Below are 21,734 nucleotides of genomic sequence, written 5' to 3'. Positions count from 1 at the left end.
TAAAATTCTACAGACTCTGCTTATCCTGCCCCAGTCTGCACAGCAAAGCTGAAAAGTAAGCTGCAGGAAATAGAAAATATTTAATGGCCGGAATAAAATAATTCAATGATTTTAAACATGAAATCACATAAAACAAACACCCAAAAAATAGTTTTATTAATACATAATTTTTTGATATTTCATGTTGAAGATCATCTTGACTATTTCACCAAGTGCAATCAGGAGCTTGATTAGGATTTGTTATTATTATTTTATTTATTTTTAACTTGGGTTGGCAGGATCTTGCACGTCATTATCAGTCTTATCACGATCTTACATAGGGGCAGTTGTGTCCCGTTTGCAGTAATACTCACTACTACCTCTTCATTCCCTAAAATGGCAAATTAAAAGGCATCATCCAAAGCAGTCTACCCTTTAATATATTCTTCATTAATAAACTAAAAGTTTCTCAGCCATGAACCATTTTTACGTAAAAACTCTATAACAATGTACTGCGGTTATTGCTGTAAAGGAAACAAGAAGCTGAAAAGTAAAAACCTTTTAACTTTATTAACAAATGTTTTGTATTATTTTTTTGCAGAACTTAAATAATCAGAGGGGTCGATGTTCCTTCACCTCTTACCACTCAGCGGCACAATGTATAGCTGGACTATAGGTTAGCCCTTGTTTCTTCACTGGGGTTCAATGCTTAGTCTGTCTTTGCTTCTTGTGTATATCAAGGGCTCTTCTGAGGGCATTATCTGGCAAAAGATCCGAAATGTCCATGTCAACCACGTCACAGCCAATTTTTGGACACCTATCAAGACCATAGAGATTGAAACCATTGTAAATCCTTTACAAGCATTAATTTATTATTAGCACTGATCAACAAAGTCTTTTCTAATGACTTTTCACTAGAGATGAAGAAAAAGATTCACATGAACCAGGTCTGAAGTTCAATTTATACTCGGCAGCAGCCAAACCAAGGCAGTGGGAAGTTATTTGGCATTCCCTTGTATGCGGCATCCTGGATGCCTTTACAATGTCTCTATGACATCATGATGTTGCTTGAGGTCTAGTGATCTCAAGGAGCACAGAACCAAGGCAGTGCGGAGTTCTTTGGCATACCGTTGTATGCCGGCATCCTAGACAACTTTACAATGTCTCTACGACATCATGAAGTTCCGTGATTTCTAGTGATCTCAAGGAGCCCTGAACCAAGGCAGTGCGAAGTTCTTTGGCATACCGTTGTATGCAGGCATCCTAGACAACTTTACAATGTCTCTACAGCAACATGAAGTTGTGTGATGTCTAGTGATCTCAAGGAGCCCTGAACCAAGGCAGTGCGAAGTTCTTTGGCATACCCTTGTATCCCGGCATCCTGGATGCCTTTACAATGTCTCTACAACATCAAGACGTTGTGTGATGTCTAGTGATCTCAAGGAGCCCTGAACCAAGGCAGTGCGAAGTTCTTTCGCATACCCTTGTATGCCAGCATCCTAGACGCCTTTACAATGTCTCTACGACATCATGACGTTGCGTGAGGTCTAGTAATCTCAAGGAGCCCGCACCAAGGCAGTGCGAAGTTCTTTGGCCTTCCCTTGTATGCCAGCATCCTAGACGCCTTTACAATGTCTCTACGACATCATGACATTGCGTGAGGTCTAGTGATCTCAAGGAGCCCATAACCAAGGCAGTGCGAAGTTCTTTGGCCTTCCCTTGTATGCCGGCATCCTAGATGCCTTTACAATGTCTCTACGACAACATGAAGTTGCATGAGGTCTAGTGATCTCAAGGAGCCCTGAACCAAGGCAGTGCGAAGTTCTTAGGCATACCCTTGTATGCTGGCATCCTAGACACTTTACAAAGTCTCCACGACATCATGAAGTTGCATGAGGTCTAGTGATCTCAAGGAGCCCCGAACCAAGCCATTGAGAAGTTCTTTGGCATACCCGTGTATGCTGCTATTCTAGACGCCTTTACAATGTCTCTACGACATCATGACGTTGCATGAGATCTGGTGATCTCAAGGAGCCTCCAAGATGCCAACATTCAAGTGACGGTGAGTAAGTTCCCACTGCCCTGGTTCGGCAGTCTTTGGCTGACAAGAGTGCTCTTCCCCCGCCTGAAATTCTGCGCAAGTGTTAGAATCATTGCCTGATGACGACTTATGAGACGGGACAGCGCAGGCACTGTACGCTCCTGATGACGAGAACTGGCCTAAGAACAGAGAGGGCCCTCAGTTTGCAACTGATACATCACTCATCTCTCTTCCCTTGCCCGAGATCCTGCGTAGGTGCCGAATCATTGTCAGGGGTTGTCTCATCAGAGATGAGACAACTCCAGGCAGCAATTAAATATTCATGTCTTTAGTATCCATGTCACTAAAGTGCACTGCTACATCCTTTCTGGATTCCTATATCACCTGACTAATTCAGCTCTGCCTGGACTCCCTGACAAACTCAGCTCTGCCACTACATCAACTTACCTATACTGCTGGGTTAGTTCGGCATTGGACTCTCTGACAAACTTAGCTCAGAGTAGATTCTGCTATACCACTGTATCAACTCTGCTACAAACGGGGCTCAACTATACTGCTTAGTCTACTCTACTGCATTTTGGATTACAACCCTGCTACATCAGTTGCTTTTTGTTTTATCGTTTTTTTGTGGTTCCAGTTCTGTTCCTCGTGCCCCCTTCCAGCCACCTCAGCATCCATTCATAAGCGGTCATAAGCAGGGGACCAACACAATGGGCAGAAAACCTGAAGCCGGCCATTTCTGAGGGGGCACATTATGATGACCATAATCTTCCGCATGACAGGAAAATGTGCTAAAGCTTTAATTATGAGGAAGCAGCAACGGCCACCATTCGTTTCACTCAGACTTTTCTTCCATATAATTTCAAGAACGAAAACGGATTTTTGGGAACCCACCTGGCATATTTAGACTTCTCATGTTTGTTCTTAATCATCCGTACAATTGCATCTTTCTCATATGAGTGACCGCATACTTTATTTTTCACTGGGTTCTCCATTTCCATCTGCGATGAAACCACAATAGAACATATTATAAATCAGAATTAGCAGAGAAGATGTGCATGATGCTGTCCAATAAACCTAACCTAATTCCAATGCTCCCTTTAAAGAGAACCTATCATTTGCCATAAGTATGTAATATTTCCACATGATGTAAATGTCGCTGTTCTCCTGAATCCGGCTATGTTTTTCTTTTGTTCCTGTGCCTCTCCATTCCTGAGATATGGCCTCCTCTTCTGTGTTTAAATCTAGTCTTTTTTTTATCCAAGTGGGTGTGTGCTTCAATTATTCTGTGTGGGCATTTTCTTGATGACCACGCCCAGTTGACTATATAGACTGGATTTATATACAGGGAAGAGGCCATTAACTGAAAAACTGCCACTGGAGATGCCCAGGCCCCGACGCGCGTTTCGCCATCAGTTTTTTTAGGGGCGTGGTGGCGAAACGCGCGTCGGGGGGAGGGGACACCTGGGCATCTCTAGTGGCAGTTTTTCAGTTTCAGGTAAATAATCTCTAATCACACCTATACATTTATGTGCAAATATCTGGCCATTAGGAATGTGTTAGCGGCCTTGCTGCACCCATCCAAGATTTTATGTTAGCATATGTTTAGGACATTATTTAGGTCACAGTGTTTACACCTGATTTGCATTTGTAGCCACAATTAAGTGGTGGTTTGGATATTGGGGTTAAAATGGCATTGTAGGGAGTTATTGTATGAGTAGATAGCATCTTTTTGATCTTAAATTATATATTATCCCTCCATATATACAAAAAAAAACAACCCACCACCATTTCTTTCTTTCATTTATACCTTCTGCTTTTGCTCAGCATCCCATGCAGCTATTCTGCTTTTTTTATATTGCATGGTTTTAAATTTCTTGAATAAAAATACCGTAACTTTTTAATATTAACCCCTTCATGACCGGGGGATTTTTCGTTTTTCCGTGTTCGTTTTTCGCTCCCCTCCTTCCCAGAGCCATAACTTTTTTATTTTTCCGTCAATTTGGCCATGTGAGGGCTTATTTTTTGCGGGATGAGTTGTACTTTTGAACGACATCATTGGTTTTAGCATGTCGTGTACTAGAAAACGGGAAAAAAATTCCAAGTGCGGTGAAATTGCCAAAAAAGTGCAATCCCACACTTGTTTTTTGTTTGGCTTTTTTGCTAGGTTCACTAAATGCTAAAACTAACCTGCCATTATGATTCTCCAGGTCATTACGAGTTCATAGACACCAAACATGACTAGGTTATTTTTTATCTAAGTGGTGAAAAAAAATTCCAAACTTTGCTAAAAAAAAAAAAAAAAAAAAAAATTGCGCCATTTTCCGATACTCGTAGCGTCTCCATTTTTCGTGATCTGGGGTCGGTTGAGGGCTTATTTTTTGCGTGCCGAGATGACGTTTTTAATTATAATTTCGGTGCAGATACGTTCTTTTGATCGCCCGTTATTGCATTTTAATGCAATGTCGCGGCGACCAAAAAAACGTAATTCTGGCGTTTCGAATTTTTTTCCCGCTACGCTGTTTAGCGATCAGGTTAATACTTTTTTTTAATTGATAGATCGGGCGATTCTGAGCGCGGCGATACCAAATATGTGTAGATTTGATATTTTTTTTATTGATTTATTTTGATTGGGGCGAAAGGGGGGTGATTTAAACTTTTATGTTTTTTTTTATTTTTTTCACATTTTTTTAAACTTTTTTTTTTTAACTTTTGCCATGCTTCAATAGCCTCCATGAGAGGCTAGAAGCAGGCACAGCACGATCGGCTCTGCTACATAGCAGCGATCTGCTGATCGCTGCTATGTAGCAGAATTGCACGTGTGCTGTGAGCGCCGACCACAGGGTGGCGCTCACAGCGACGGGCGATCAGTAACCATAGAGGTCTCAAGGACCTCTATGGTTACCATTCACAAGCATCGCCGACCCCCGATCATGTGACGGGGGTCGGCGATGACGTCATTTCCGGCCGCCCGGCCGGAAGCGGTAGTTAAATGCCGCTGTCTGCGTTTGACAGCGGCATTTAACTAGTTAATAGGTGCGGGCAGATCGCGATTCTGCCCGCGCCTATTACGGGCACATGTCAGCTGTTCAAAACAGCTGACATGTCCCGGCTTTGGTGCGGGCTCACCGCGGAGCCCTGCATCAAAGCAGGGGAGCCGGCATCGGACGGTATAGTACGTCCGATGCCGGTAAGGGGTTAATGTTTTTGATCTCTTCTTTTCCCCATATTTATATTTATTTCTCATATGGGATTGTTGTTATTCGTTTTGACCAAGAAGGATTTTAACTATAAGAAGTGGCTCATAAGAAATGGCGCTATAAAAATGTATAATAATAATAATAATAAGTGAAGAAAAAAAAAAGCATATTTCTCTGAAAAGACCTATTACAAAGCTTCTTATATTTGTTTGTAATACTTACTACTCAAGGTGTGTGGAGATTTAAGCACATAAGGGGCCTACAAGATCCACATTTATGTCTACCTTCACAATATAAATTCTGTGTATTTTGAATATACAGGAGGATTTATATCCCTATGATAGATACATACTTGGGTATCTGAAATTCATTGACTATCCTCCATAACATCACACAGGCCTTCATCATCTACACTGGAGTAACCACCATTCCAGGTTTACCTCCCTTAGGACTAAGTGAAGGCAGAACGTTGAAGGCTGAGCGTGACGCCTTGATCGTAGCTCTGTAGTCTGATGATGAAGCAGATAGATCTTTCTGAAACTTCAATGACCACTTCCATGGCCCCCAGAAAATAATTGCACTGATGATCACTGCTCTGGAGGTTAACGAACCTAAACACATTGCGTAATATAAGACCGGAGTGCAGCAATGCTGTGAAATCAATGTTCTACATATTTTCAAAAGTGGTCATGTTATGGAACGAGCCATTTCACAATGATTTTGACTTCCTGAATTCAAATCTGACAATGATTTTTTTTTTAGTCGTCTCTTGTTTCTAAAAGTTTTCCTGTTTCTGCTACATAGAATTAATACATACAAGTTTAAGTACTTTGAATCATTTCAAATTTTTGGAAAGATAAAGATGCAGAAAATGTTGTTATGCCAATTTTTTGATATTTATTTAGAGGAAACTTAGCAACAATTTCAATAACTAAAACATTTCAAACACTATTGAGAATTATAAAAAGGTCACAGAAATTGAACTCCAAAATTTGCTCCTCATTCAGTGACAACTCTTTTTTTTTTCTGGTCTCTTGTACTCCTGAATCGGATCATATCTTACAACTGTCAATAATCTGCAAGCATTGATGGATTCCATTTTCCTTGATATCTTTTCTCCTTATCTGGGTGAAATCTCTACCCATGCTCGTAGCTCACTAGTGGAAAAAAAAGTCTAAATGCGAATGTAAATTATCCTCAACTTCCTCCCCTTCATATTTTCCTTCCTAGCGATAATTTGCCGTCAATGGACCACCCTTTTGGCATTGGTTCTTTTGGTTTAAAGTCACCTGCCTCTCAGGAGTCGGTCTCCGCCAAGTCTTCCTGCTGCCGCTACGGCTCTTTTGGGAAGATAAGGATAAATGAGATGATGAGGAGTAAGCAGAAAAGAAACAAGAACCTGAGAAAATAGTAGATGTGAATGTAAGGCTAGGGTCACACTGCGTTATGTGACCGTGTTTAACGGACTACGTTACACCGCGGCATAACGCGGTGTAACGTAGTCCGTTAACGCCACCATTGCCTGTAATGGCAAACGCATCGCTAGCGCACGCCCACATTGGGCGTGCGCTAGCGATGTGCCGTCATTTGAGTGACGGACCGCGAACGCTGCCTGCAGCGTTCGCGGTCCGTTCCTCGCTAGCGCAGATCGGGGATCTGCGCTAACGGGATCGGCTAACGGGATCCCTTTTGGGACATTGCGTTAGCGCAGTCCGTGGCGCTATGCGCTAAACGGACTGCCCTAACGCAATGTGATCTAGCCTACGAAATGAATATTTAAGGACATTACAGCCAAGATCCTTATATGTTTGAGGACATTTACCACCAACTCTTCGTAGCTATCTGCTCATAAGTTTCCCACAAAATGAGTTACCACATGCAGCCTTTTCCGTGCCCAGCAATAAACAGGTAAACTCTTCATCTTGAAGAAGCTTTCGAATCCGAGGTCCAATAAAGACTCCTTCCTTTATCTTTGCTTCACTAAACATTGGAAATTTCTCAATAAGATACATGAATGCCTTTGCATTTTTATCCATTGCCATTACAAAGTCTTCATTAGGCCCAATTTGATATGCAATGGTGGTAACAAGATCTTATGTGGGTCACCAAATGCTGAATGCAGGCGAGTCTCTCTTCTTGTAGTGATATTCTCTTGCACGACTGTCCCACTCACACAGAAAGCAGCAGTACTTTGTGTATCCACCCTGGAGACCAAGTAAGAGGGCAACCAGCTTTATGTCACCACATAATTATGACCACCACAAATGTTGGTCATAATTCAGGCACCTCAGCAGCTGTTTCATTTTGTCATAGGTTTCCTTCATCTGGACTGCATAACCAACTGGAATTGAAGGTAGCACATTGCCATTACACAGCAAGAAGGCTTTTAGACTTACTGCTGTAACCAGGAACCTAAGAGCTCAGCCTTACTGCTGTAACCAGGAACCTAAGAGCTCAGGCTTACTGCTGTAACCGGGAACCTAAGAGCTCAGCCTTACTGTTGTAACCGGGAACCTAAGAGCTCAGCCTTACTGCTGTAACCAGGAACCTAAGAGCCCAGCCTTACTGCTGTAACCAGGAACCTAAGAGCTCAGCCTTACTGCTGTAACCAGGAACCTAAGAGCTCAGCCTTACTGCTGTAACCAGGAACCTAAGAGCTCAGCCTTACTGCTGTAACCAGGAACCTAAGAGCTCAGCCTTACTGCTGTAACCAGGAACCTAAGAGCCCAGCCTTACTGCTGTAACCAGGAACCTAAGAGCTCAGGCTTACTGCTGTAACCGGGAACCTAAGAGCTCAGCCTTACTGTTGTAACCGGGAACCTAAGAGCTCAGCCTTACTGCTGTAACCAGGAACCTAAGAGCCCAGCCTTACTGCTGTAACCAGGAACCTAAGAGCTCAGCCTTACTGCTGTAACCAGGAACCTAAGAGCTCAGCCTTACTGCTGTAACCAGGAACCTAAGAGCTCAGCCTTACTGCTGTAACCAGGAACCTAAGAGCCCAGCCTTACTGCTGTAACCAGGAACCTAAGAGCCCAGCCTTACTGCTGTAACCAGGAACCTAAGAGCCCAGCCTTACTGCTGTAACCAGGAACCTAAGAGCTCAGGCTTACTGCTGTAACCAGGAACCTAAGAGCTCATGCTTACTGCTGTAACCAGGAACCTAAGAGCTCAGGCTTACTGCTGTAACCAGGAACCTAAGAGTTCAGCCTTACTGCTGTAATCAGGAACCTAAGAGCTCAGCCTTACTGCTGTAACCAGGAACCTAAGAGCTCAGCCTTACTGCTGTAACCAGGAACCTAAGAGCTCAGCCTTACTGCTGTAACCAGGAACCTAAGAGCTCAGCCTTACTGCTGTAACCAGGAACCTAAGAGCTCAGCCTTACTGCTGTAACCAGGAACCTAAGAGCCCAGCCTTACTGCTGTAACCAGGAACCTAAGAGCTCAGTCTTATTGCTGTAACCAGGAACCTAAGAGCTCAGCCTTACTGCTGCAACCAGGAACCTAAGAGCTCAGTCTTATTGCTGTAACCAGGAACCTAAGAGCTCAGCCTTACTGCTGTAACCCGGAACCTAAGAGCTCAGCCTTACTGCTGTAACCAGGAACCTAAGAGCTCAGCTGTACTGCTGTAAGCAGGAACCTAAGAGCTCAGCCTTACTGCTGTAACCAGGAAACTAAGAGCTCAGTCTTACTGCTATAACCAGGAACCTAAGAGCTCAGCCTTACTGCTGTAACCAGGAAACTAAGAGCTCAGCTTTACTCTTAGGCAGATACAAATCTCATAACACAAAGTAAACTGAACGATGCTGTTAAAGGTGTGGTTCAATTGAGGTTACTGACAGAAAGTCTGGGTCATGAGAGGAAGATGCTTCATGACACCAAGCGCCCTCTTCTTCCTTATCTGACCAGATTGACAATGTTTCTGGTGCGTTAGGGACCGGCAATTCTTCTGTATGTGGTAGTGGGCATACTGCAGATGGACTGCTTGGATACTGTAAAGTCCACTTCTTCCTTGAAACTCCTTTCCTAATGCAGGCACTATACAGAAATAGCAATTGCTAGTGTGATTGGTTGTTTCACAGTATGAGGTCTGTTTTTTTTTTATGTGGGACGAATTGTAGTTTTGAACGATATCATTCATTTTATCTTATGAAAAAAAAAAAATCCAAGTGGAATGAAATAGTAAAAAAAAAATCCATCATTGTTTTTTTGGGTTTTGCTTTTATGTTGTTCATTGTGCAGTAACAATTACATGAAAATATGGTCATTGCGATTACAGCAACACAAAACCTATAAGGACTTTTTTATGGATCTTGTAAAGGAGGAAAAAAAATACAATTTTTTTTTTTCAAACTTGAAACTATTTTTTTTTCATCCATGGCAGCTTTTCTTTTGATTGCTAAGGTGTATTTTTTTTTTGAGACCATAATATTTTTTTTTAACTTTATTAGCCCAACTAATACCATATACTGAAATTCTCTCTCTTATGTACCCTAAAATGGAACAAAATAAAAAAAAAAAACTACAGCTAAGAACAAAAAACAAGCCCTCAATATTCCTTCGACTGAAAAATAAAGAGGCATGGGAATTGGAGAAACCTAATGACGTCACAAACCAAATTTTTCTTGTTTTCAAATTTCAGAAATTGTGAAGCCATTAAAATATTATTTTTAAATAATAATAAAAGTATATAATAATAATAATAAGACCAACAATAAAAACTAAAAAAAACAATAATTAAAATAATAATACTGATAAAATTGAACAAGTTTGGTACTGATCTGGAGAAAAAACTGTTGCCAGGTCAAAAGGTCATATTTACTGCACAGTGAATGCGGAAAATAATTAAAGCAAAAAAAAAAATAAAAAAAAATAAATAATGGAGAAATTATGTTTTTTTTTTGCCATTTCACTTGACTTCCTATTTTTTTTTTCAGTCTATTATATGGCAAAATTAAATGTGTCATTTAAAAGTAGAACTCTTCCAGCAACAAATGAGTGCTAATATGCTGATGAAAAAGTAAAAAGCAAACAAACATGATGTTTGGAACAAGCAGAGGAAAAAAATGAAAAAATGAAAACTGAACGTGTCCTTAAGGGGTTAAAGAACTCGCTAACCCAGGGGTCCCCAACTCCAGGCCTCGAGGGCCGCCAACAGTGCAGGTTTTCAGGATTTCTTTAGTATTGCATCTGTGGTAATGTGATCATCTGCACAGGTGATGATTCCAACCCCTGTGCAAAACCTGCACTGTTGGCGGCCCTCGAGGCCTGGAGTTGGGGACCACTGCGCTAACCCCTTCATGTACTATACCTGTGTTATGGGACAGATGAAATTAGCAATGGTCTGAGTGACTGCAATCTCTTCATCTTCATCCTCAAAGGCTGGACTGTTTGACTCCTGAGAAACGCCCACTAGGAGACAAAAGAAGGACGAGAGCATGAAACATGTGCCCAATACCCACCGGGGGAATTTTTTTTTTCTTTTTTTAATACATTCATTTTGTACCAGATTGTTAAATATCTACTAATATAATTGTCTAAGGGTCACTTCCGTCTTCCTGTCTATCCTTCTGTCTGTCACGGAAATCCCAAGTCGTTGATTGGTCGTGGCAAAACAGCCACGACCAATCAGCGACGGGCACAGTCCGGCGGCAAAATGGCCGCTCCTTACTCCCCGCAGTCAGTGCCAGCTCCATACTCCCCTCCAGTCAGCGCTCACACAGGGTTAATGGCAGCGTTAACTGGCAGCGTTAACGGACCGCGTTATGCCGAGGTGTAAAGCACTCCGTTAACGCCGCTATTAACCCTGTGTGACCAACTTTTTACTATTGATGATGCCTATGCAGCATCAATAGTAAAAACATCTAATGTTAAAAATAATAATAATAATAAAAAAATAGTTATATACTCACCGTCCGTCGGACCCTTGGATTCAGAACATGCCTTTCCCGCTCCTCCCGATGCTCCAATGACCCCTCCATGCATTGCAATCTCGCGAGACCGCTACATCATCATCTCGCAGGACCGTAATGCACTCTTGGGACCGGAGCGCGCGAGGAGCATCGGTAAACGCTTCGCCTGGATCCGGGGGCCAACGGAAGGTGAGTATATAACTATTTTTTATTTTAATTCTTTTTTTTTTTTTTAACAGGGATCTGATGCCCACATTGCTATATACTACGTGGGCTGTGTTATATACTGCGTGGGCTGTGCTATATACTACATGGGCTGTGCAATATACTACGTGGGCTGTGCAATATACTACGCGGGCTGTGCAATATGCTATGTGGGCTGTGCAACATACTATGTGAGCTGTGCAATATACTACGTGGGCTGTGCAATACACTACATGGGCTGTTATATGCTATGTGGGCTGTTATATGCTATGTGGGCTGTGCTATATACTATGTGGGCTGTGCTATATCCTACGTGTGCTGAGTTACATACTGCGTACGTGGGCTGTGTTATACACTACGTGGACTGTGTTATACACTACGTGGGCTGTGTTATATACTGCGTGCGTGGGCTGTTATATACTACGTGGGCTGTGTTATACACTACGTGGGCTGTGTTATACACTACGTGGGCTGTGTTATACACTACGTGCGTGGGTTGTTATATACTACATGACCTGTGTTATATGCTACGTGGGCTGTTATAAACTACGTGGCTGTGTTATATGCTATGTGGGCTGTTATAAACTCCGTGGGCTGTGCTATATAGTCCGTGGGCTGTGTTATATACTACGTGGCTGTGCTATGTACTCGGTGGGCTGTGCTATATACTACGTGGCTGTGCAATATACTACGTGGCTGTGCTATGTACTACGTGGCTGTACAATCAGCGAGAGGAGCAGGCCGAATCCTGTGTATTCAATGTATTATTCTAAAATCTTCATAAATAAACTACATACATATTCTAGAATACCCGATGCGTTAGAATCGGGCCACCATCTAGTACTAAATATACTTAGATTAATGATCCATAATAGAAAAGCAGATGAAACTCTCAGCAACCGTTTTTTTCTGAAGCCTTCCATTCACGTCTGCAACCAGCTAGTCCCACTCCTTGGCTGACAACAAGAGCTTGGAGACCCTACTTTTTCAGCAGTTGGGCCTCCAAAAAGTCTGTCTCTCCCACCCCTTCTTCATGCATGATTGATCTCCAACAAATTGGAACGCTGTACTCCGCTATTTCCTACTGACGATGAATGGAGCAGAAGTTAAGTGTCAGATCTTCTGATCGTGGAAGATCTTCTGGTCCTGGTTGGACCTCCAGGGATCAGCAAGTTATCGGTTAGGAATAATTTTCTTTTCTTTTTGGATGTAGAGTGGGGAGGCGGTTGGGAATAATCTCAGCCATTGTTATTATAACTTTGATAACAACTGTCTTGAGAAGATTTCCATTTCCGGAAAGGCTGTCACTTCTCTTCACTCTTTCATGGAATCTGTCAGCAGGTTTTGCTATGTAATCTGAGAGCAGCATGATGTAGGGGCTGAGGCCCTGATTCCAGTGATATATCACTTACTGGGCCACTAAATAATGAAGTAATAAGAGAAAAAGGCTGGTAGTCTGCGCTGCCATGTAGTACTCAAGGACTCAAGAAACCAAGGACGATGGGGAAATTTTTATTTGACCAGTTGATTATTCTCTACATGTTTTGAAGTTGGACCAACTTCTTCATCAGAAGACCCACAATTTCCATATAATCCATGGTTTCTTGAGTCCTATATCAGCAGCGCAGATAACCACCCCTGTTCTCCTATTTATTCTACATGACGGGATTTCGCGGCTCGAGATTGATGCAGAAGATGTTATACTTAATTTGCTCAGTGGTGGGTCACACAACCCAATAAGGTCAGAAATTCCCTCTCCCTGACCTTGATTTTCCTATTGCGCCCTTGGTGTCTCTTTTTTCTCTAGTTACTGGGCTGCTGGCTGCAGTTTTGATAGAATCCCTGTTTTTCTCTGCTGTAGATCTAGCGCAGCTCGGAATGCAGAGCTGTGTGTAACCCCGCCTACACCAGCTGTGGACAAGCTGCCAATCAGTGGCAGGGGCGGGGTTTCACATAGCTGGACTGCCTGACACATGGCACCTAGTCTTGTAGTCATAATCTCCTGCTGATAAATCACAGATTGTATTGAAACCACAGCACACAGACTAGCGAGTGACACATCCCTAGAATCAGGGTTTCTGGCCCTATATTATTCTTCTCTCAGATTAAATAGTAAAAACCTGCTGACAGATTCCTTTTGATAGAAGACAATGCTACACTCTTGCAGGTGTATGTGCCTCCTGCTGTAATGAAGGCAGAATCTAAAGCTATGGTCCATCCTGAGGCATGATGGGAGTGACATTGAGAATAAAATTACATGTGTAATGTCAAGCCTATAATTAAAAAGAAGTCTTCGCTGTTTAACTTCAGCCCATTTATTGCACCATTACTGCTAACGTGAGTTTCTAATAAACCTGCACTTTAAGCCCGTCAGTCCTCGTCTGATATATACCGGGTAAGTGACCTATATTTCCAGGTTTTCAGAAAGGTGCTTGCTCAAACAGTAATCACAGATAACACATCTTCAAAACAAGTTTGGTGTATGAGAATTATTGGCCCGTTTCCTAGAAGACCTTTGCTGTAGATAATCTAAAGCTTTGAAATTCTTCCCTGGGAAAAAGTTAAGCAACCTTCTCTGCCCCGTCATCGTGAGCTGTGTCACCGGGGACAGATTCTAGTCTCGCTGCGCAACATTCTTCTCCAGCCTGATGTCATGTCTTCTAAATGTTATTTTTTGAAGGAAAAAAAAATTAAATAGTTTATATTTTGCCTAAAGGAAAAAAAAATATTTAGAAAGTCCCGAAACACAAATGATGAAATGTTCTGAATAGATGTGTTCATTCTACAGAAAGCTAACAGCCCTCCACCATGATAACCTGTGGATAAATCTGTGGATTTCCTATTACCCACAGATGAAAGGGTCTGTAGAACTGCTGCTGGGTTGCCGAAGGGAGATCGTTTCTCTTGAGGGTCTGCTGAAGGGTGGTGACGTCTACAGTGATAAGCTAAATGGGAGCTGATGTTTGCTGAAAGGTGATGTCTGCTGGGTCTGCAAAAGGCTGCTGATATCGGCAAGGATCTGCTAAAGTCTACAGTGGTCTGCTGAAGCATGCTGAGATTACCACAGGCCAGCTGAAAGACACAAATGTCTGAAAAGATCTGTTGGAGAGGTCTGCTGAATGCAACAAAGGACTGCAAAAGGGTGCGGAGATCAGTAGGGTTCCGAAGAAGGGTGCGGAGATTAGTAGGGTTCTGAAGAAGGGTGCGGAGATTAGTAGGTTTCTGAAGAAGGGTGCTGAGATTAGTAGGGTTCTGAAGAAGGGTGCGGAGATTAGTAGGGTTCTGAAGAAGGGTGCTGAGATTAGTAGGGTTCTGATGAAGGGTGCTGAGATTAGTAGGGTTCTCCTGAAGGGTGCCGAGATTAGAAGGGTTCGGCTCAAGGGTGCAGAGATTAGTAGGGTTCGGCTGAAGGGTGCTGAGATTAGTAGGGTTCTGCTGAAAGGTGTTCAGATTAGTAGGGTTCTGCTTAAGGATGCTGAGATTAGTAGGGTTCTGCTGAAGGGTGATGAGATTAGTCGAGTTCTGCTGAAGGGTGCTGAGATTAATTGGGTTCTGCTGAAGGGTGCTGAGATTAGTTGGGTTCTGCTGAAGGGTGCTGAGATTAGTCGAGTTCTGCTGAAGGGTGCTGAGATTAATTGGGTTCTGCTGAAGGGTGCTGAGATTAGTTGGGTTCTGCTGAAGGATGCTGAGATTAGTAGGGTTCTGCTGAATGGTGCGGAGATTAGTAGGGTTCTGCTGAAGGGTGCTGAGATTAGTAGGGTTCTGCTGAAGGGTGCTCAGAGTAGTATAGTTCTGCTGAAGGGTGCTGAGAGTAGTATAGTTCTGCTGAAGGGTGATGAGATTAATTGGGTTCTTCTGAAGGGTGCTGTGATTAATATAGTTCTGCTGAAGGGTGATGAGATTAATTGGGTTCTGCTGAAGGGTGATGATATTAGTATAGTTCTGCTGAAGGGTGATGAGATTAATTGGGTTCTGCTGAAGGGTGATGAGATTAGTATAGTTCGGCTGAAGGGTGATGAGATTAATTGGGTTCTGCTGAAGGGTGCGGAGCTTAGTATAGTTCTGCTGAAGGGTGATGAGATTAATTGGGTTCTGCTGAAGGGTGATGAGATTAGTATAGTTCTGCTGAAGGGTGATGAGATTAATTGGGTTCTGCTGAAGGGTGCGGAGCTTAGTATAGTTCTGTGTTGTGAATTCTGTGGCAGAGCTCCCTCCTGTGGTCACAAGTGGTACTTCAGCTGATTCTCTCTGTGAGCTTCTGTTGGTGGAGGGAAGTGGTACTGCGGCTTCTGAGTTTCCTCCCTCAGGTGATCTGGTGAGGTCGTTAGGTGCTTCTCTACTTAACTCCACCTAATGCTTTGATCCTGGCTTCCTGTCAATGTTCCATGTTGGACTTGCTTTTCCCTGGATCATTCCTGTGGCCTGCTGCTCTGCATAGCTAAGTTCTTCTTTGCTATTTGTTGCTATTTTCTCTGTCCAGCTTGTCTAATTTGTTGCTGGAAGCTCTGGGACGCAAAGGGTGTACCTCCGTGCCGTTAGTTCGGTACGGAGGGTCTTTTTGCCCCCTTTGCGTGGTTTTCTTTAGGGTTTTGTGTAGACCGCAAAGTTACCTTTTCTATCCTCGATCTGTTAAGAAAGTCGGGCCTCACTTTGCTGAATCTATTTCATCTCTACGTTTGTCTTTTCATCTTAACTCACAGTCATTATATGTGGGGGGCTGCCTTTTCCTTTGGGGTATTTCTCTGAGGCATGACATCTTCCGAGAGTACCTGGATAAATTCCTGATTGTGTACTTGGATGACATTTTGATCTTCTCGGATGATTGGGAGTCTCATGTGAAGCAGGTCAGAACAGTTTTTCAGGTCATGCGTGCTAATTCTTTGTTTGTGAAGGGATCAAAGTGTCTCTTTGGTGTGCAGAAGGTTTCATTTTTGGGGTTCATCTTTTCCCCTTCTACTATCGAGATGGATCCTGTTAAGGTCCAAGCCATCCATGATTGGACTCAGCCGACATCTCTGAAAAGTCTGCAAAAGTTCCTGGGCTTTGCTAATTTTTATCGTCGCTTCATCTGCAATTTTTCTAGTATTGCCAAACCATTGACCGATTTGACCAAGAAGGGTGCTGATTTGGTCAATTGGTCTTCTGCTGCTGTGGAAGCTTTTCAAGACATGAAGCGTCGTTTTTCTTCTGCCCCTGTGTTGTGTCAACCAGATGTTTCTCTTCCGTTCCAGGTCGAGGTTGATGCTTCTGAGATTGGAGCAGGGGCTGTTTTGTCGCAGAGAGGTTCTGATTGCTCAGTGATGAAACCATGCGCTTTTTTTTCCAGGAAGTTTTCGCCTGCTGAGCGAAATTATGATGTGGGCAACCGAGAGTTGCTGGCCATGAAGTGGGCATTCGAGGAGTGGCGTCATTGGCTTGAAGGAGCTAAGCATCGCGTGGTGGTATTGACTGATCATAAGAACTTGACTTATCTTGAGTCTGCTAAGCGGTTGAATCCTAGACAGGCTCGTTGGTCGCTGTTTTTTGCCCGTTTTGACTTTGTGATTTCGTACCTTCCGGGCTCTAAAAATGTGAAGGCGGATGCTCTGTCTAGGAGTTTTGTGCCCGACTCTCCGGGTTTGTCTGAGCCGGCGGGTATCCTCAAGGAAGGAGTAATTGTGTCTGCCATCTCCCCTGATTTGCAGCGGGTGCTGCAAAAATTTCAGGCTAATAAACCTGATCGTTGTCCAGTGGAGAGACTGTTTGTCCCTGATAGGTGGACCAATAAAGTTATCTCTGAGGTTCATTCTTCGGTGTTGGCTGGTCATCCTGGAATCTTTGGTACCAGAGAGTTGGTGGCTAGATCCTTTTGGTGGCCGTCTCTGTCGCGGGATGTGCGTGTTTTTGTGCAGTCCTGTGGGATTTGTGCTCGGGCTAAGCCCTGCTGTTCTCGTGCCAGTGGGTTGCTTTTGCCCTTGCCGGTCCCGAAGAGGCCTATGGATTTTATTTCTGATCTTCCCGTTTCTCAAAAGATGTCAGTCATTTGGGTGGTCTGTGATCGCTTTTCTAAGATGGTCCATCTGGTACCCTTGTCTAAATTGCCTTCCTCCTCTGATTTGGTGCCATTGTTCTTCCAGCAGGTGGTTCGTTTACAAGGCATTCCAGAGCATATCGTTTCTGAGAGAGGTTCCCAGTTTGTTTCAAGGTTTTGGCGAGCCTTTTGTGGTAGGATGGGCATTGACTTGTCTTTTTCCTCGGCTTTCCATCCTCAGACTAATGGCCAGACCGAACGAACCAATCAGACCTTGGAAACATATCTGAGATGCTTTGTTTCTGCCGATCAGGATGACTGGGTGTCCTTTTTGCCTTTGGCTGAGTTCGCCCTTAATAATCGGGCCAGCTCGGCTACCTTGGTTTCGCCATTTTTCTGCAATTCTGGGTTCCATCCTCGTTTCTCTTCAGGACAGGTTCAGTCTTTGGACTGTCCTGGTGTGGATACTGTGGTGGACAGGTTGCAGCAGATTTGGACTCATGTAGTGGACAATTTGACCTTGTCCCAGGAGAAGGCTCAACGTTTCGCTAATCGCAGACGCCGTGTGGGTCCCCGACTTCGTGTTGGGGATCTGGTTTGGTTATCTTCTCGTCATATTCCTATGAAGGTTTTCTCTCCTAAGTTTAAACCTCGTTTCATTGGTCCGTATAGGATTTCTGAGGTTCTTAATCCTGTGTCTTTTCGTCTGACCCTTCCAGATTCTTTTTCCATACATAACGTATTCCATAGGTCATTGTTGCGGAGATACGTGACACCTATGGTTCCATCTGTTGATCCTCCTGCCCCGGTTTTGGTGGAGGGGGAATTGGAGTATATTGTGGAGAAGATTTTGGATTCTCGTGTTTCTAGACGGAAACTCCAGTATCTGGTTAAATGGAAGGGTTATGCTCAGGAAGATAATTCCTGGGTTTTTGCCTCTGATGTCCATGCTCCCGATCTTGTTCGAGCCTTTCATGTGGCTCATCCTGGTCGGCCTGGGGGCTCTGGTGAGGGTTCGGTGACCCCTCCTCAAGGGGGGGGGGGTACTGTTGTGAATTCTGTGGCAGAGCTCCCTCCTGTGGTCACAAGTGGTACTTCGGCTGATTCTCTCTGTGAGCTTCTGTTGGTGGAGGGAAGTGGTACTGCGGCTTCTGAGTTTCCTCCCTCAGGTGATCTGGTGAGGTCGTTAGGTGCTTCTCTACTTAACTCCACCTAATGCTTTGATCCTGGCTTCCTGTCAATGTTCCAGTGTTGGACTTGCTTTTCCCTGGATCATTCCTGTGGCCTGCTGCTCTGCATAGCTAAGTTCTTCTTTGCTATTTGTTTGCTATTTTTTCTGTCCAGCTTGTCTAATTTGTTGCTGGAAGCTCTGGGACGCAAAGGGTGTACCTCCGTGCCGTTAGTTCGGTACGGAGGGTCTTTTTGCCCCCTTTGCGTGGTTTTCTTTAGGGTTTTGTGTAGACCGCAAAGTTACCTTTTCTATCCTCGATCTGTTAAGAAAGTCGGGCCTCACTTTGCTGAATCTATTTCATCTCTACGTTTGTCTTTTCATCTTAACTCACAGTCATTATATGTGGGGGGCTGCATTTTCCTTTGGGGTATTTCTCTGAGGCAAGGTAGGCTTATTTTCTATCTTCAGGCTGGTTAGTTTCTCAGGCTGTGCCGAGTTGCATAGGCAGAGTTAGGCGCAATCCACGGCTGCCTCTAGTGTTGTTTGGAGAGGATTAGGGATTGCGGTCTGCAGAGTTCCCACGTCTCAGAGCTCGTTCTATGATTTTGGGTTATTGTCAGATCACTGTATGTGCTCTGACCGCTATGTCCATTGTAGTACTGAATTGCCTTTCATAACAGTTCTGCTGAAGGGTGATGAGATTAATTGGTTTCTCCTGAAGGGTGCTGAGATTAGTATAGTTCTGCTGAAGGGTGATGAGATTAGTCGAGTTCTGCTGAAGGGTGCTGAGATTAGCTGGGTTCTGCTGAAGGGTGCTGAGATTAGTTGGGTTCTGCTGAATAGTGCTGAGATTAGTTGGGTTCTGCTGAAGGGTGCTGAGATTAGTAGGGTTCTGCTGAAGGGTGATGAGATTAGTATAGTTCTGCTGAAGGGTGATGAGATTAATTGGGTTCTCCTGAAGGGTGCTGAGATTAGTATAGTTCTGCTGAAGGGTGATGAGACTAATTGGGTTCTGCTGAAGGGTGCTGAGATTACTATAGTTCTGCTGAAGGGTGATGAGATTAATTGGGTTCTCCTGGAGGGTGATGAGATTACTATAGTTCTGCTGAAGGGTGCTGAGATTAGTTGGGTTCTCCTGAAGGGTGCTGAGATTAGTATAGTCTGCTGAAGGGTTCTGCTGAAGGGTGTTGAAGTCTACAGGGGTCTGCTGAATAATGCTGAGATTAGCAGGGGCTGGTTGAAAGATACTGAAGTCTGTAGGGATCTGTTGGGAGAGGTCTGTGAAAGTAGAACAAGACTGCTGAAGGATACTGAAATCTGCAGTGGTCCAACGAATGTTGCTGATGTTTGTTAGGATCTGCTGAAGGGTACTGATGACTGCAGGATTCTGCTTAAGGTTGCCGACAACTGCAGGAGTCTACTGAAAAGTGCCGAGATCACCGGGGGTCTGCTAAAGGGTGTTGAAGTTACATGGCTCCGCTAAAGTGAGTAGTATAAAGTGGTTTGCTGGAGACTGCAGGGGTCTGCTGGGTTTCATGAAATGTACACAAAAATGATGGTAGAAATAATGGTCCATGTCTTTCAGCACACTACTCACGATGTAAGAATATGCAGGACATTTTGTAGATACTGTGAACATAAAGGAGAAGGTACACAGCTATAAATGGTTTACACTTTTACTGGTTTCTCCATGAAGACACTTCTAAACATGAAGCAAACACAGCCCCGAATGTGAGACCACACACCTTTATTTGTAGGACAGTACGGCTCGTAGCACTGGGAGCACCATCAACCAGACCTACACGGCACAGCAATTACATGGGCCATAGATATGAGTCATGGGAAAACCCAACCGATCGTTTTCTAACCTGCGAGATGAAACCTGGTTCTATGGAAACCATCTATTCTCATTAGGATTAGTGTTCATAAACCATTATATCAGGATTATCTGATTGTGTAGAGACCTGCAGGTTGTGATCAACTTTGTATCCTAATCTTTTGTTTTTTTCCAATGCATCTGACATAAAAAGAATTAAGCAACATTGCAAAGAGTAAATTTTCCCCGACTGATGTATACAGCTCTAATGAAACACATGGGTTTATCATTAACAAAAATAGTGTGTTCAGTGTAATATGCTGCGATACTGTAATCTGGAGCGGACTGACCACTGAGACTGATACTTGTCCTGCGTGGGAAAAAAGTGTAATGTATGTACACAGTGACTGCACCAGCAGAATAGTGAGTGCAGCTCTGGAGTATAATACAGGATGTTACTCAGGATCAGTAATGTAATATATGTACACAGTGACTGCACCAGCAGAATAGTGAGTGCAGCTCTGGAGTATAATACAGGATGTAACTCAGGATCAGTAATGTAATGTATGTACACAGTGACTGCACCAGCAGAATAGTGAGTGCAGCTCTAGAGTATAATACAGGATGTAACTCAGGATCAGTAATGTAATGTATGTACACAGTGACTGCACCAGCAGAATAGTGAGTGCAGCTCTGGGGTATAATACAGGATGTAACTCAGGATCAGTAATGTAATGTATGTACACAGTGACTGCACCAGCAGAATAGTGAGTGCAGCTCTAGAGTATAATACAGGATGTAACTCAGGATCAGTAATGTAATGTATGTACACAATGACTGCACCAGCAGAATAGTGAGTGCAGCTCTGGGGTATAACACAGGATGTAACTCAGGATCAGTAATGTATGTACACAGTTACTGCACCAGCAGAATAGTGAGTGCAGCTCTGGAGTATAATACAGGATGTTACTCAGGATCAGTAATGTAATGTATGTACACAGTGACTGCACCAGCAGAATAGTGAGTGCAGCTCTGGAGTATAATACAGGATGTAACTCAGGATCAGTAATGTAATGTATGTACACAGTGACTGCACCAGCAGAATAGTGAGTGCAGCTCTAGAGTATAATACAGGATGTAACTCAGGATCAGTAATGTAATGTATGTACACAGTGACTGCACCAGCAGAATAGTGAGTGCAGCTCTGGGGTATAATACAGGATGTAACTCAGGATCAGTAATGTAATGTATGTACACAGTGACTGCACCAGCAGAATAGTGAGTGCAGCTCTAGAGTATAATACAGGATGTAACTCAGGATCAGTAATGTAATGTATGTACACAATGACTGCACCAGCAGAATAGTGAGTGCAGCTCTGGGGTATAACACAGGATGTAACTCAGG

At 43.5% G+C, this 21,734-nt stretch overlaps 1 protein-coding gene across 3 annotated transcripts in view; it reads right to left on the bottom strand.

The window, feature by feature from the left end:
- Positions 1-523: 523 nt before the first annotated feature.
- Positions 524-21,734, bottom strand: part of NSMCE2 (NSE2 (MMS21) homolog, SMC5-SMC6 complex SUMO ligase) — a 237,070-nt gene continuing 215,859 nt past the window's right edge. For 2 of the 3 annotated variants that reach the window (XM_069731888.1, XM_069731889.1), the window contains exons 5-7: positions 10,528-10,628; positions 2,915-3,021; positions 524-796 (exon numbers count right to left, since the gene is read on the bottom strand). In XM_069731888.1, the coding sequence (XP_069587989.1) occupies positions 682-796; positions 2,915-3,021; positions 10,528-10,628 (323 nt within the window). In that variant the 3' untranslated portion in view covers positions 524-681. The remainder of the gene's footprint in view (positions 797-2,914; positions 3,022-10,527; positions 10,629-21,734) is intronic. The other variant, XM_069731890.1, reaches the window with a different exon arrangement.

This window comes from Ranitomeya imitator, chromosome 6 (genome assembly GCF_032444005.1).
Source record: "Ranitomeya imitator isolate aRanImi1 chromosome 6, aRanImi1.pri, whole genome shotgun sequence".
In the NCBI taxonomy this organism is placed as follows: domain Eukaryota; kingdom Metazoa; phylum Chordata; class Amphibia; order Anura; family Dendrobatidae; genus Ranitomeya; species Ranitomeya imitator.
The sequence above is the reverse complement of the archived record's forward strand: the minus strand, read 5'-3'. Positions and strand labels throughout refer to the sequence as shown.